A 14,646-nucleotide genomic window follows, 5' to 3' on the forward strand; every position below is an offset into this window, starting at 1 on the left:
CAGCTGAAGACCTTTCATGTACTCCTGTATGGTTTGCAGAGGGATAAACTACTAAGGACAGCGACATAAGTATCATAAGTACAGGTTATTAAGATGGATGAAGGAGATGTAGCAGGATGAACAGTCATACAGAGTCAGAAAAACTTCTTTTGTAACTACATAAAATGTGTTTTTATATTCAGTAGAAGCAGCTTCTGATCTTTGTTTTCAAAGTTGGCTTGTTTTTAAAGTTCTTCAGTTTTTAAACTCTATTGTTGTATTCAGATCTTAGTTTGAATTACAACAGGATACTCTCCAAAGCCAAATATGTTTAGAAGTATAATTCCTATCAGATATTCCCCATCTGATTTCCCTTTTTGTTAAAAGATAATTTAAAAAAATTAAAAAAAGGAGGGGGGGGGGGGGAGGGGAGAGGGGCGAGGGGGAAGAAAACATTTAAACAGCATTAAGGCAGTTGAAATACTTTTCAGAAATCTCATCTAGGCTTAAAAACCAAAAACCTCTATTGGAAAAAAAGAAGTTCTTCAGCTGTCTCAAAGCAGTCAGATACTAAACCTCTGAGATTTAGATGATTATGATTGTGTCATGATGGCAATGAACTCTAGCTAAAATATAAAGGTTCAAGAACATCTTTGACCTGCAGAAGAGCTGAGACAAAGTATGGGGGAAGAAAAATACGAATTACAACTAATTGTAAATCTGAGAAGATGGAGTTGAACAGCTCATGCTTGATGCACTGAGATTCAGGCCTTTAATAAGCACTCAAGCATTTTCAAGCACTGTGGAAACATTTGTAAATGGCCTTGTGGGACCAACTATGATATTCAATTCAGTTTTTAAAAATACTCATAGGATATGGATTGTCTTGTTTGAATATTTAATTTGCAGTTATAAGAAATAATCAAACATTTAAGCTTATGTACTTTTTAAGGGACAATATAGGTATGGAGATTTTTTAAAATCTATCTGAAGTAGCAGAAAGGCAGGAGATCATTTAATCCTCATCTCACTTCACAGCTCATCAGACAGCTGTGCAATTCCTCACGTGGTTTTTGCTGGGCTGCCTGTGCTCTGGTGTTCCTGCCTCCCCACATCTCTAGTCAGTGTCTTTCCTCTCACTGGCCTCAGTCACCTTGAGAAAAAAGATGTTTTGTTCCATGTTTTGCATATATAGAATTTGCATCTCAAAGCTCTTTCAAACAAGGTGCCAGAATGTATGAGTTCCAATGCTTTTACAGGGACAAGTTTTAGCCACAAAGGCTACAGACTTGAAGACCAATCTCTCATGCCCTTGAAGTGCTTCATAACGCAGAAAATGGGTGAATGTGCACTTCAGGGCTCTAGGAAGGGTCAGATACTTGTTGTCAAATGAACTGTAGAAGTAGATTACTACTACTAGGTCATTTTTACAATTGTGGCACAGGTTATTCTAGTTCACGTCATTCCCTGAGAACCATATTTGACTTGCATTAAAGGCACCTTGATAAGAGATAGTCAAATCTCACTACAATGCTTCATCTTTATATTAAAATGATGAGTTAAAAAACATCCCTGCTTTGGAAAAATAGGCCTGGTTTTTAGTGGCACAAGCATATTCATTTTTATCTAGGCCTACATCTTGTAACTCTTCACCTGTTGAGGCCTCATGACTAGTTATGGGAACATGCATCAGTTACCATGACAACAGTAAATCAGAGCACACAGACACACTGCTTTTTGCTGAAAAATTAATAATTTTCACTCTGTAAGAATTTTAAATGTTCTGCAGGCCAGACAAATCCTAATTATTTCCTTATTATCCTCTTAGTTGCTTTTATCTTTATTTTTTGAAATGATGGAAATAGGCTCATGGTGTACTTATGTTTTAAAAGACTAAAGCTAAGTAGCCAAAATGGCTCCTCCCTGACAGAAATACTGAGAGAAGGCAGTTATACAACAGAAGCATCTACAGGTCCTCCCTCCTCTGGGGAGACCTCACTGTGGCCTTCCGGGACATGAAGGGAGCTTACAAGCAGGAGGGAGACCAACTTTTTACACAGTCTAACAGTGACAGAACAAGGGGAAATCACTTTAAACTAAAAGAGGGCAGCTTTAGGTTAGATGTTAGGAAGGAATTCTTTACTTGGAGGGTGATCAGGCACCAGCACAGTCTGCCCAGAGATCTGTGAGTGCCCCATCCCTGGAGGCACCCAAGGCCAGGTTGGTCGGGGTCAGTTCCAGCGGAGGGCTGGAACTTGATGATATTTAAGATCCCCTCCAACCTAAGCCATTCTATGATTCTATGATCCCCAGAACAGCTGTGCTTGGCCAAGTTTGAACTCCTGCCTCTTGTGCTCACCACACTGCAGTACAGATGAAACCAACTCTGATTTCACTTGCACAGCACATGAGGCTTTGTCACAGAAATTATGAAAATTCAGAGCACTGCCTTATGCTACCTCTGATTTCTAAAAAGAGCCTTACTGCCTTTGGAAACACAGCACATTCCTCATCTGGGCAAAGCCTATAGATTAAGACAGAAAGGGCAGCACAACACATTGTGGGGCTGAAACTGTGCAAACTGCGCTGTTTACACTGTTTCATGCTTTGAAGAAGTGAGCAAACAACAACACCAGGAACAGAAATCAAAGCTCCCACCGAGCAAGACTGCTGCTGGCACCTCCACATCCTGTATGCGCATCATACAGCCAACATACGCTGACCACACGGCACGATACACGATGCGCGCACACAGAGTCCCAAGGGAGGGTGGACAGGTTACAAACTTTTTTTTGTAATTCCAACAACATGACATCCGAAGAGAACAGCATGGCGACAGACTGTACATCCATAGAGTGACAACATAGCCATTTATCACTGTATCTTACATTATGAACCTGATGGATCGAGGAGAAAGGATATCCTGCATTCTGGTTGGTCCAGATCTCACAGACAGAGGACTGCTAATATAAACAGAAAACTACATCTCATCTTGTAAATATTAATGCACCGCAATTGCCAAAAGGCAAGAATAATTAAGAAAAGGCTTGCAATAACATTAAAGAAAGAAGTAAAACAGCTGTTAAAAGTAATTTTTTTTTTTATTTGCTGACAGAATATATTTGGATGACTGGGAGGAAACATAGCTTATCCAGTGATGTTAGAAGAGGCTTCAAACTGTGAGTACAAGAAAACAATTTAGTAACAAGTGCTGGTGATGTAAAGAGATAAAGTTATGCAGGCACAAGCAGAAAATGTAGGGAGTAAAAGAAATATTGGTTACTTTCAGCTTTCAGCAGGGAAGGAGTTTGAAGTCAACACCCCTAATTAAGCTTCAATATTTGAATACCACTCTGCTGGAGACTTTCATAATAGAGGAAAGGAAAAATGTTGCAATATAGTCAACAGGAAAGATTAGTTTTCTTTGTAACAATTATCAGAAAAGAATGTATTGCAATGGAGTGAAGCAGTCAGCCACCGTCTCCTTCCAACAACATTTCCTTTGCATACAGAGATACAGATAATATTACCTTTGGTACTGACCATGGCTCCACTTTGCAATTAAAAGGTTTCTTTTCACCTTCTATGTTGTTTTATAGATAGTGTGTAGTAGGCCAAGCAAAGTAAGCATACCATAGCATCTCTAGCAAAAGCAACAGAGCTAGGCAAGTGCAGTGTTCATGAGCACCCGTTACATATTTCCTTGTTTAGACAATCATCAAGAGAGCATCTGTGGCACCTTAGCAAAAGCTAAGACAGCATTTTACAGTAGCCAGGCAACTAAAACAAAGCATTACACATAGGAGCTGCCCACAGTACCTCAGGCAGGCAGCAACAAAAGGCACTAGAGATGCATGAAAAATTCAACTGCAGCATCCAGAATAGCTAGCGATTAATATATCAGTAATTTAACAGCAGCAGAGTGTGCACTGCTGGTCCTTGGCAGCAGCAGGAATTCAGCATCAATGCTCAGAACAGATAACCCCTGAAAGTGCAACTCCACTCAGAAATAGGGCTCTTGCTCTTACCTTTAGCAGTCTGAAACCTGGCTGCCGCCAGGCTGGGCCACTAGCTCTGGTCAATATCAGTCAGGCTGGCACCCTTTGGATAGATGACTGAACTGCCAGACAGGCTGGTGACTGCCTAATGTTGTTATTGTCCCTTATTTCATGATTTGAAGTGCATGCACACACATTCTTTCCCCCAGCTTCAGTAACTTTTAAATCTTCCCATATCCAGTTAATTTCTTCTTCTCTATCTTGTTTTTGAAGTTCTTTGCTTTTGTTTAGGGATGTGCAAGGCTCTATGTTTTAATAGCATTAGTTAATTAAATTAGTTAATTAAAACTTCGGCTTTGGTTTACTACCTGCTGCCTCAACCTCTGCAACTTGCTACACTGCAGTCAGACCCCTCCCTACAATGAACACGTGTTTTTGGTGCAGGGCCAGCAGCACCCACCCTTCCAGCTTCTCCTGTTGCACACTATTAAGATATTTCACCACTTGGTACTAGTTATCATTTTTTCCCCTGTATGTGTCAGGCATGTCAACTTACTTCTGGGTGCCCCATCCATGCCCATCACTGTGATTCCTTATCTGAGGCTATGCCTCAGCTTTTCAAGAACAGAATAAAAATGAAGGCATTTCCCTGCCAGGTGCAGCATCCCCAAGCATCTGGCAGCCAAGAAAACATCCTTCAGTGCTGTTTGGATGCACTTGCTGAGGTCCTGAAAGCGGTAAGGAAATCAGCATGGCACTGCAAACTAATAGACATTTCATTTCTCTCCAGCACTGAAGGTACTGGCAAAGGGCTGCTGTGATGTTGTACTGTACAGTTGGTTCTCACTACCTTGAGCTTGTCCTCCAGTTCTGCCTCTCCTGAGGACCTGCCCTTAGGCAGCAGTGCCTGGTGCCTCCTGCCAATGGCTGGTATAAATAAACACATGATACAGATACAGCTGCCTTGGTGCTAACTCAGGAATAGATATAATGATGCTGCAGTAAGTGCACATGCAAGCTTTAAGCTGCCACGCTTTAAAAAATGGCAGGGAATTAATCCTTTTTCACAAGCTGTGCTGTCCACCCAGTTCCTCCTGTCCCAGAGAGAACCCTGTGGGATGGTGCACTCACTTCAAGAGCTGGGAGCTCTGAATCTGATGCCCGGCTTTGGCCAAGGGAATTCACACCTATGTATTTCACCTTCCTCCTCCCCAGGTTAAAGCAGCAGAAGACAGGCTGTCTTCAACCCCTATTATAAATGAAGGGAAGTGCTTCTTATTTTTAAGTCCTTGGCGAAAGAGGAGTGTATAAAGGCAGATGTTTGAAGCACTCACCTGCAAGAGACAAGTGTTCTGGGTCCAGGTCTCTGTTTCTTACCTCCAGGACTAATGGTTTGGAGGATGTAGGATTAAGCTAAATTGCCTTTAAGTACAGGTGACTTGATTTATTAAAAAAGGACCAGCAGCAAATGAGAATGTCTCTTGAATATACGAATGGCCAGTGGGAAGTACAGCCATGCAAAACTCATTATACAGTTCCACACTCATTAATATTTGAGTGGCAAAGGTACTGATATGCCATACAAAAGGAACATTAATTTTACAGAAGTTAATGAATTCAAATTCAGAAACCAACCTTTTCCTTGCCCCACTGTAAAAATATTTAGCATTTCCTTTATGCATATTTTATGCCTTCAAAGTGCTGAATTTTTTTAATGAATTTTTTAATGAATGATGAAATGCCCCTGAGAAGTAGTGAGAGTTGCATACCCCTGTGCTGAAGTGGAAGAAACCAAGGAAAGGAGAAAGGTTAAGTGAACACCCGATTTTCAGTTCCCTAAACATATGCCCTATAAAAGAGGGAAAAGAACTAAATCTGTGTATGCACTTCCACCATAATAATCAGAAATACACTTGGGCACCTAATACCACTCTCACAGAAAGCCTGTGGAAGAGCATCTTCCTAAGGAACATGGCAAACAACAGCAAAAGAAAAAAAAAGCTAATTAGTATGATTAGTATCAAGCATGCATTTATCTTATTTGTATGTATTTATCACTTGGGAAGAACAACGCTCCAACAAGAATGTGATGCAGTATGATACTACACTTTTGTGATACTGTAGTCCGAACTACAGCTACGGATGTTCCATACGTAAAAGATTTTCATCTAGTGACTGTAGGAAACAACTCTGATGGACAGGAAGAGAAAGGGAACGGATTTCACAGCACAGCTCCTACCATGTGCTACTCATGATACAGGGGCTGGCTAACAATGCTAGAGGAAGGAGATGAAGCTCCATGTCCTGCTATCCACTTGCTCATCTCCCTTACTTGCCCAGTAGTGAGTTCTGATATAGTGACTGACTCACTTTATGACAATCTTTTACATGAGTTATTTTAAGGACATTTTAACTTCTATTTATTTAACATGATTTCAAGACAACGTATTTACACTAGAAATGGTATTTCTTACTGTTCCTGCTAACTTCATCTGTGAGAGAAGTCAACAGGGCCTAATTATCTCAGACACCTGCAGTGAAATTAGTAGCCAGTCATTTCACAAATTGTTTCCACATTCCCATCTGCTTCAACTCTTTCTAATTACTCATAGATTTACTGGAAATAATGTAGGACATGGCATATACTGGTCTTCAGCGCTGCTGACTGTGATCGAGATAACTTAGTACTTTGTAAAGTGAACAAAATTACTCAAGAAGTTAACTTAATCTCCATCTCGAATAAAAGGGTTGACTTTGCTGATAATCAGAAGGCATAAATTATTGGAAGTGATCACACACCAGTAAGACTGATTATGGAAATGGTACTATTTATAAGGAGAAGAAAGAAGTAAAGCAACAGAAAATTATACCTGGACTGCATATTCAGAAGGAACAGGAGCTGGGTAAAAGACAGCCCTGACATATTCAGCATTGGTCAACTTGATGGAACTCAAGAAGATGTTGAAGATTTACCTAAGCTAGTAGCATTTATCTTCAGAAAGTCATGGAAGATATTGAAAGATCTAAAGAAGGGATTGGGGAATATTTAGGTAAGGAGAAAAGAAATATTTTGGAAGTATTGTCAGCCTAAAGGCGGGGGACAGCAAAACTGTTTGTAAAGCCAGTCACCATGTCCTTGTCCTCGTGCCCCTGGAAACCTCCTGATATTGCTACTGGACATGTAAAATAAACACTCAGGAATATGTGCGTGGATGTGTGCATTGTCTGTCTGGCTTTCTGTATATTAATATACACATTTACAAAACTGAAGCTAATGAAAACGTGTGATCTTGTCTGCAATGTGTTACCAGCCAGAGCTTCCATGAGCCAAGAAAATTCAAGATGTTTATAATGACATTGTTCTTTATGAATGATCTCAGATCTTATTTTCCTCCTTTGTTGGAAAACTGGACTGCTAAATCAGCAGCAGAAAGGAGAAGCATGGCAGGATTTGGGTGACTTTTGATGAGACCATTCCCTGTACACAAACTAGCTTGAATCAAAATGCAGTGGTTGCACAAGAAATTGAAATACACATATAGAGAATAATTATCAGTATTTAAGCACAACTTGATGGGAATATGTTGAGAGCATCCACAATGATGCATCATGCAGATCCCTGAGGGAGGATCCAGAATTCAAGGACATTCCAGAATGGGGTATGAATTCTCAGGATACAGCTTCCACCTCTTGGCTACTCATCTCCAATAGGGAACAAAACAGAAGAAAAGACAGCAAATCCCACTCTCTTTGATGCAAATTATGTCACTAACTATAATTCAGTCTCACTCCAGAAATGAAGAGAATTTTGGATCAAACCCCAGAAAATCACTCTTGGCATGGCAAACAATCTTTGAGGGTGCGACAGCTGAAAGAAACAAGTGAAATGGGATGAATGAGACTGTCTGGCCCCTTTTGTAACTTCCTCTCCAAATATTTCAGAACTGTGGGAGAGCACTTGTTCAGTCCCAATAAATGCTGCTTCCCTGATCATTCCCAGAACCCTCAGGAGAACTTGTCTTACCAACGGGATAATCACAGATCCTCCAGTGGAAACAAGATCTTGGGAGATGGAGAGTGAAATCTGAAATTAGGAATCCTTTTATAGGTGGAGCAGAAACTAGAAATACCAGTTCTTACTAGAGCAAGAAATAAACACTCTCAGCTCTACAGCCATTCTGCTGGCCCAGTGGCTCGTGGTGAGAGGCCAGGCCCTAACCCATTGGTGACTCCCCTTCTGCTGGTGCTGGCAGCTACAAGTGCTCCCTAGCCCTTTTGTGTTGCATACACGAGGCAAACTTCTGTACAAACATCACCCATAGAAATAAAATGTGTAGCTTCAGTCCTGAACATTAGGCAGAAGTATCTACATTATAGCAAAACTAAAACCAAAACCGAAAAGTGGCAAGCTGAGCTTTTTCAGAAGAGCATCTCAAACTCTTAGTATAAGTTCTTTTACAGGAGCTAAAAACATAAATGCTAGATTCTAAAATTCAGCTTTGTCTCTGAAATATTCAGCTTTTCATCAAGAATACAGTTTCTTTGTCAGTAGAAGCTAGCTCACCTTTTCCATTTTTCATATAATTCTCCTCCATTTCTCATATAATCGTTCCAATGCAGAGCCTCTAGCTCACATGACTGAGTGTGAAAAACAGTAAATTAATAAAGAACATCTGTCCCCATCTTGGTATAGTATTTATGGCATTAGTTTGGATCATTAGTACCAAATATAGAAGCAACTTCCTTAATTCCATATGCTGAAGCAGCATGTAGGTATAATCCACATCCCACAGCTTTGGTTCTAAAATGCTAGCTTCTGTAGCTGTTTTGAAAAGTATGAATATTTTTGTTCAGACAGAAGTTGCTTACATTTTTCATGCCTTTATCAGTTTCCTTGTTCACTAACTACAAAATACTCAAGGGTTTTACAGATGCAGGTTTGTTCAAATTGATGGTTCAAGTCTTAGTAATCTATGGTGTTATTCCATAACATCTGTATCTGAATTAAAAAGGCAAATTTCAGCAGCACCTATGCAATGCAATAAAAATAGATCATCAGTTATTTTGATGTTAAATTGAAGGTCTTCATAGACAAGTCATCTTTCCACATCTAAAAACAAGATGCACCTGAAAATACGAACGACAGAACATCTTGTTTGGATTTTATGCTCTTTTCTTTAAAACAGCATTTGTTCATCCTCAGAGTGTACACATTTTTTTTTCTTTTTTCTTTTTCTTTTTATTTTTTCTTATTTGAAAAGCAGAATTGAGAAAATATTAGAAGTAAGCACAGAATGAAATAACTTAGGCATCCGTACTTTTGTATTTAGTGTTTCTTAAATCCACCAGGAAAGAATTCTGTTATTTCACCAGTAATTTCAACCATTCATAAAATCCATTCTTCGTTGCTTCTTAGATAATCTCATTTTACACATTATTTTTCTCCTGGGCATATTTTTCTCCATTCGCCATAATCTTTAAATCCTTCTGAAGCAGAGAAGGAGACAGAATAACAGGCAGGAAATAAGCAAATAAAAATACCATACTGTGGTTGAAAGTGAAAAAAAAAACCCTACACAAACAAAGCCACAAAGTGAACCAAACAAAAAACCCACTATGACTACCACCTGAAAATGGGTCCTATCAGACAAGAGTTCCGTCTTGTCAGTCAAGCTGCAACATCCCTATGCCTCAACTTTCTTAGCTGTAAAATAGAAAACAATTTAAAATCATGTAGCCCCACAGTGTACTGGAGAAATGAATGCACCAGTATCCGTGAGGTACTTGGAAGATATTGAGCTGAAAGCATAGTTTCAGAAAAAAAGAACTGTTTTTTCACTATTTTCCTGTAAATGTGTCTTCATTAATTTTGTCTCTTCTTTCTTATTCCACTTTTCCTCTGCTGCAGATAAAGCATCTCCATTTAAATAACTAGCTCCTACCTATCAGTCCTAATCCTTCAGTGAATTGTTGCAATTTACAAAACATTGTTACAAAGCATAATCCCAGTAGTGGAGGAAGCTTCATTACAAGCTTACTACCCAGTCACTACACTGAAATCACTTACTGGTTATCTTGTGCCTTGGGGAAAAGAAAAACAAAAGCCCTCAAACAATGGGAACCAATGTACCTGGGAAGGCTTTAAAAATTAAGTTTGGGTTCAGCCTCTCTGGAAACTAGCATATCTTTCCAGGATTTGTGAATAACATTTCTGACTCTGATCTAAAGGATCTCCTTCCTCTCATTGCATCCCACTGGGGTGACCCTGTATGGTTTACCCTACTAAGAAGCTTAATTTGACTCACTACACGTTTCCCTGACCCCTCTAGCCCCCCCCCAAAGGCAGACACAATGCAGAGCTTTTGAGAGCCTCAGAGAGGCACCCATTACCTCTCAGAAAAATGATCTTTCACACCTCAGGGTACATGGTGTGTTCACCTGTGGGGACAGTATGCAACAGTACCAGGAAGTCCTGGCCCCACTGTGGGATCCTGCTCAGTCGTGCCATGAGCTGCCAATGAGCAATGGGCAGAGGTGCTCACTACATCTTCTGCCTGCCATGGGCAGGACACTTTTGGTGTTATAACCTCCAGAGTTATTCACCACAAGTAGTCTTTTTTTTTCCTTTTTTTTTTTTTTTTTCCCCTGTGATCTCAGGGGTAAATTAAGAGCCTTCAGTAGGGATCCTCCTATTGATTTCAGCTCCAAAGCCCTTAGGCTTTGCCTGCATGATTTCACTTCTATTTTAAAGGTCTAGGCAATTTAAAGAGCAATCTCAGCTATTTTAAACTACGTTAATTTGTTCACATTAATGTACAACTTGTAGGCTCAGAACTCAACATCCACAGCCAAGGATGACTCAGACAATTCAACCCTTTCTGGATTTTTTTCTGAAAGCAAACCATCTCACTACCTTCTGTCCTACCTTTTTTTGAAGTTCTCATTTATCCAGTCAGACGTCAGTGACTTCCACAGCTGTTGTTCCTCACTGTTTATATTAGGATTTTCCCTCTTGGGTCACTTACAGTCTGCTGGGGGAACTGTGAATGGGGGTACATGCTGGCCTTAAGACAAAACCACCCACATTAAGTGAATTTAAATCAGTGCTTCCTCCAGGAAATAAAGTCTTCTATTACTTACAAACAGATTTGATTACCATTTAGATAATTGTTTAAACCCATTTAGTAGATCAAAGGAAAACAGATTTGAACTGATGTGCTCATTGTTTCAACAAATACTGGTTCATAGCTGATGCAAAGATCAACACGCTTGATGTTTCCCTTGTAAAACATTAGTGAAAACACAGGCCATGGTAAAGATGGCAACTTTAGATCTCATCATTTTCTCTATATATCCTCTTCAGATTTTAAGTTTTAAATTGCCTTATTCTACCATATTCTGAAATAAAAAAGACCATGAAAGCGATACCATGAAAAAATTCTCATACATGTGTTTGCCTTTCTCTTCAAGGCCGTAAAATACCCATTAGTCTCATTAGACACCTAAAACCCTTTCATAAAATCACAGAGAACACTATGCATGTGTTTATCATGGCATTCAGTAAACATGCAGATTCATACAGCACCATGCAAACAGCTCAGCAAAGAAGCAGTTAAGATAAATGATATGCTCAAAGCACTTCCAATAATCACTCTAGATCATTCTGTTTGTGGGAAGCATTCTTGCTGACAAGCAGGATTGGTATCAGCCTCAGAAGTTGATGTTGATCAGACATAAGTCAAAGAATTTCCCAACTGCAAGGAGCAAGTTGTGAGATAAAACACGGAGCGGAATGCTCATATTAATGAAATGGATATCCTTTATTCTCCAGAAGTAATTATCATACCTTTGGTTTCAAAGGGGCTTTGGGGGAAAAACTGGAAGGAAATATGGTTAATTTTCACAGAGTACCATTTAACATATTGCAAAAAAATATATCTATTTTTGGGAAATAATGGTTGAATAAATCCCTGATTAGCCTCTTAATGGGGCGAGTCCAATTTAGTGAGAATGATCACCAGAGGGAGTCATTGACTTTCCCATTAAAGTCAAAGGAATTATGCATACAGCGGGAGTGCAGAATTTGGGGGCGGAGCTGAGGAAGACTCCAAACAGACTGGAGTTCAGGGACTAACAGAAAATACTGTCTTATGGTTTCAATGAATCCATTTCCCCCTTTGGAGTCACAAAGGATAACTGCCATATTCCACAGTGAAAGTTAGAAGGCACTGAAAAGTCACGCACTGGGTACAAACTGCCCCTTTCCCAACTTTGTTTTTTTCCGCCCCCACTCCCCATCCCCCTCCAAAAAAAAGAAAAAGCATTTTATTAGTTTTAAGTAATTTGGAGTGGCACACGTAGTACTGCTCAGATTGTTCTCCCATTGGCTAGGTAAAATATTGCAGTCTTGGAAAAGCAATTTCAACCACCTGAAGCAAATCTCCAGGCGCCGTACGTATGAGAGTATGTCATACCTCTTGGGAATATCAGCACTTCAAACAGGAAGAGAAAAGAGTGAAAAGCAGAGAGGGAGAATTGCTACTATGGCTTTTTTCTTCTCCAATGATAGTTACTAAAGGAGGAAGTGAGAACAGGGTTTTGTAAACCAAGTGATAAAATAAACTAAGTAGATGACACAGTCTACTCAGCCATGAGCAAGTGGGTACTTAATTCTCAGTTTCATGACCTTCAAAGAGTAAGAAGTTCAAAGCAAGAAGTGGGCTTTTCCTTGCAGTGCTTCAGTTCAGCCTTGCTCTTGCCACAAAAACCCAGCAGACTTTGATTTAAAAACAAGTTCATTCACCAGGTGACTTTCCCCTTAATTCTGTACAATAGTATTATACAGCAGAAAATGAGGTGATCTGAAAAGGCAAGGAAACAGCCCCACCCTACCAAATGCAATTTCACTTCCTCTAGAAATGTCCTCTGAACAAACGGAATTCAATTTGTTTCTGTGTTCCCAGGTAACAGCAGCACCTTGTTTGGCTTGTTTATTTAATTACCTCTTCTTGTTCATGCAATTAGCTCAGAGACTGCAGCCTTTTGTTCATTATGTTCACCATAATACAGTTATTTGCATAGCTGTTGCCATCTCCAGGCTAGATTTTGAAGCTCTATTTTGGGCCGTGCCTGACAACTGCTGGGGAGGCTCAGGCAGGGCTGAAGGCAGCATCCTGCTCTGTGCTGGGATGAGCCACACTGCAAGCTGCATGGGCTGCACAGCTGCTTCTGATGGTAGATCCAAAGCAAGCCCAACTCGCACTGTAGTGCGTGCTCTCAAAAAACATCTCAGCTGTTTTTGCTGATGAGGTGCCAAAGCTCTACTTTACTGACCATGAGAGCAGTACAGGACATCACTCTGGTCAACATATGCTACCCATATTACAGTTGGGTGAATAAACTTAGAGATGGAGGCTACTTTAGACTTTCCTTCACAAAGAGCTTGATTTAACAACCAGCTCAATTTAGTGCTGCTGTGAAGCTCATGTGAGCTGTTAAACAGTTAAATATTTTCTTAAATACTCAAGTATATCTTCAGATCACAAAGTTTAGCAGAATGCTGACCCTTTCCTTTAGTAAATGTGATAATCACCAAAATCATCTGTCCTCTGAATTCTGGCCAGTGAAATATGGCCAGCTTATTTTTATGTGTACTGATCAGAAATAGAAGAATCCACAGTTCCCTGCAGAAGCCAGAGGCAGAAGCAGTGCCAGAGGGAGTCTGCATGTTCTGGTGTGCAGCAGGCACCTTCATCTCAGCTGAGAGGCACCTAAACACCCACAAAATTCTTCCTCCCAGGAGAAACGGCGCACCAACTTACACAATTTGAAATAAAACTGGAACACACAGCTTGGGAAAACTGTCAATATTCATGGCTAACAAATCAGCTTTAATATATGGATGACCAATAGCTATGGTTAGAATCAGCTTTGTAACCAAGTGTAGCAAACGGCATCCTTTCAGTGGTATGGTTATAATCCTACCTGTGCCATCTGCCTCTCCAGCTTCGACCGGGGAATATCATCAAAATAGTTTTCATTTCTTCTTCTCCTTGCATCACCCTGCATGATAATGTGGGGAACGTCCAGGGAGCCACCAGTAGTGAAAGTGCTTTGGCTGAGTGATGGAGACAACTGAGGAGGAGTGTGGTTACCGCTGGGTTCCTGGACAGAAAGGACAAAAATACAGCAAACTACATATTTTAAAATGCATTTCAGTTATTCGGGCTAAAAAAACTGTTAACGAAGAATTCCTGAAGTAAGTGGAGATTATTGTGAATGAACGTTATGGAGATGACTGCGAGCTCACAAGGGCACAGAGGAAGCAGTCATATCTTTCTTCGCAAAACCCCTCTTCCCCACTTGAATGTGAGAAGGATAAGACAGTTCTAAGAGGTGGCTCTCTTCTTCCTGTGCATGTGGCCATGGAGCTGGCAGACAGCACTCCGAAACTTGGCTCTTTCCTCAAAAATGTGCTACCTAAGGTGCAGGGCCTGCACAGAGAGAAGAATACTTAACTGCTGCTATGAGCAAGTGGCAGATCCATTCTCTGAAACATCCCTGTGCATTATAGCAGTTCTTTTCTAGGACTGCTACAGGGATAAAACAGTGAGTTACTCCTTGTCAAGACCCAAACAAAGTTGTGATTTAGCACTAGCTGTTTGTAAGA

General features: G+C 40.3%; 1 protein-coding gene across 15 annotated transcripts in view; it reads right to left on the reverse strand.

Moving 5' to 3' along the window:
* ANKS1B (ankyrin repeat and sterile alpha motif domain containing 1B) overlaps nucleotides 1-14,646 on the reverse strand; it is a 397,279-nt gene that overhangs the window by 36,589 nt on the left and 346,044 nt on the right. For 9 of the 15 annotated variants that reach the window (XM_072327898.1, XM_072327877.1, XM_072327940.1 and 6 more), the window contains 2 exons: nucleotides 13,962-14,141; nucleotides 2,868-2,942 (listed from right to left, as the gene is read on the reverse strand). In XM_072327898.1, coding sequence (XP_072183999.1) covers nucleotides 2,868-2,942; nucleotides 13,962-14,141 — 255 coding nt within the window. The remainder of the gene's footprint in view (nucleotides 1-2,867; nucleotides 2,943-13,961; nucleotides 14,142-14,646) is intronic. The other 6 variants (XM_072327887.1, XM_072327920.1, XM_072327977.1 and 3 more) reach the window with 2 other exon arrangements.

The sequence above is a fragment of the Excalfactoria chinensis genome, chromosome 1 (genome assembly GCF_039878825.1).
Source record: "Excalfactoria chinensis isolate bCotChi1 chromosome 1, bCotChi1.hap2, whole genome shotgun sequence".
Taxonomy (NCBI): Eukaryota; Metazoa; Chordata; class Aves; order Galliformes; family Phasianidae; genus Excalfactoria; species Excalfactoria chinensis.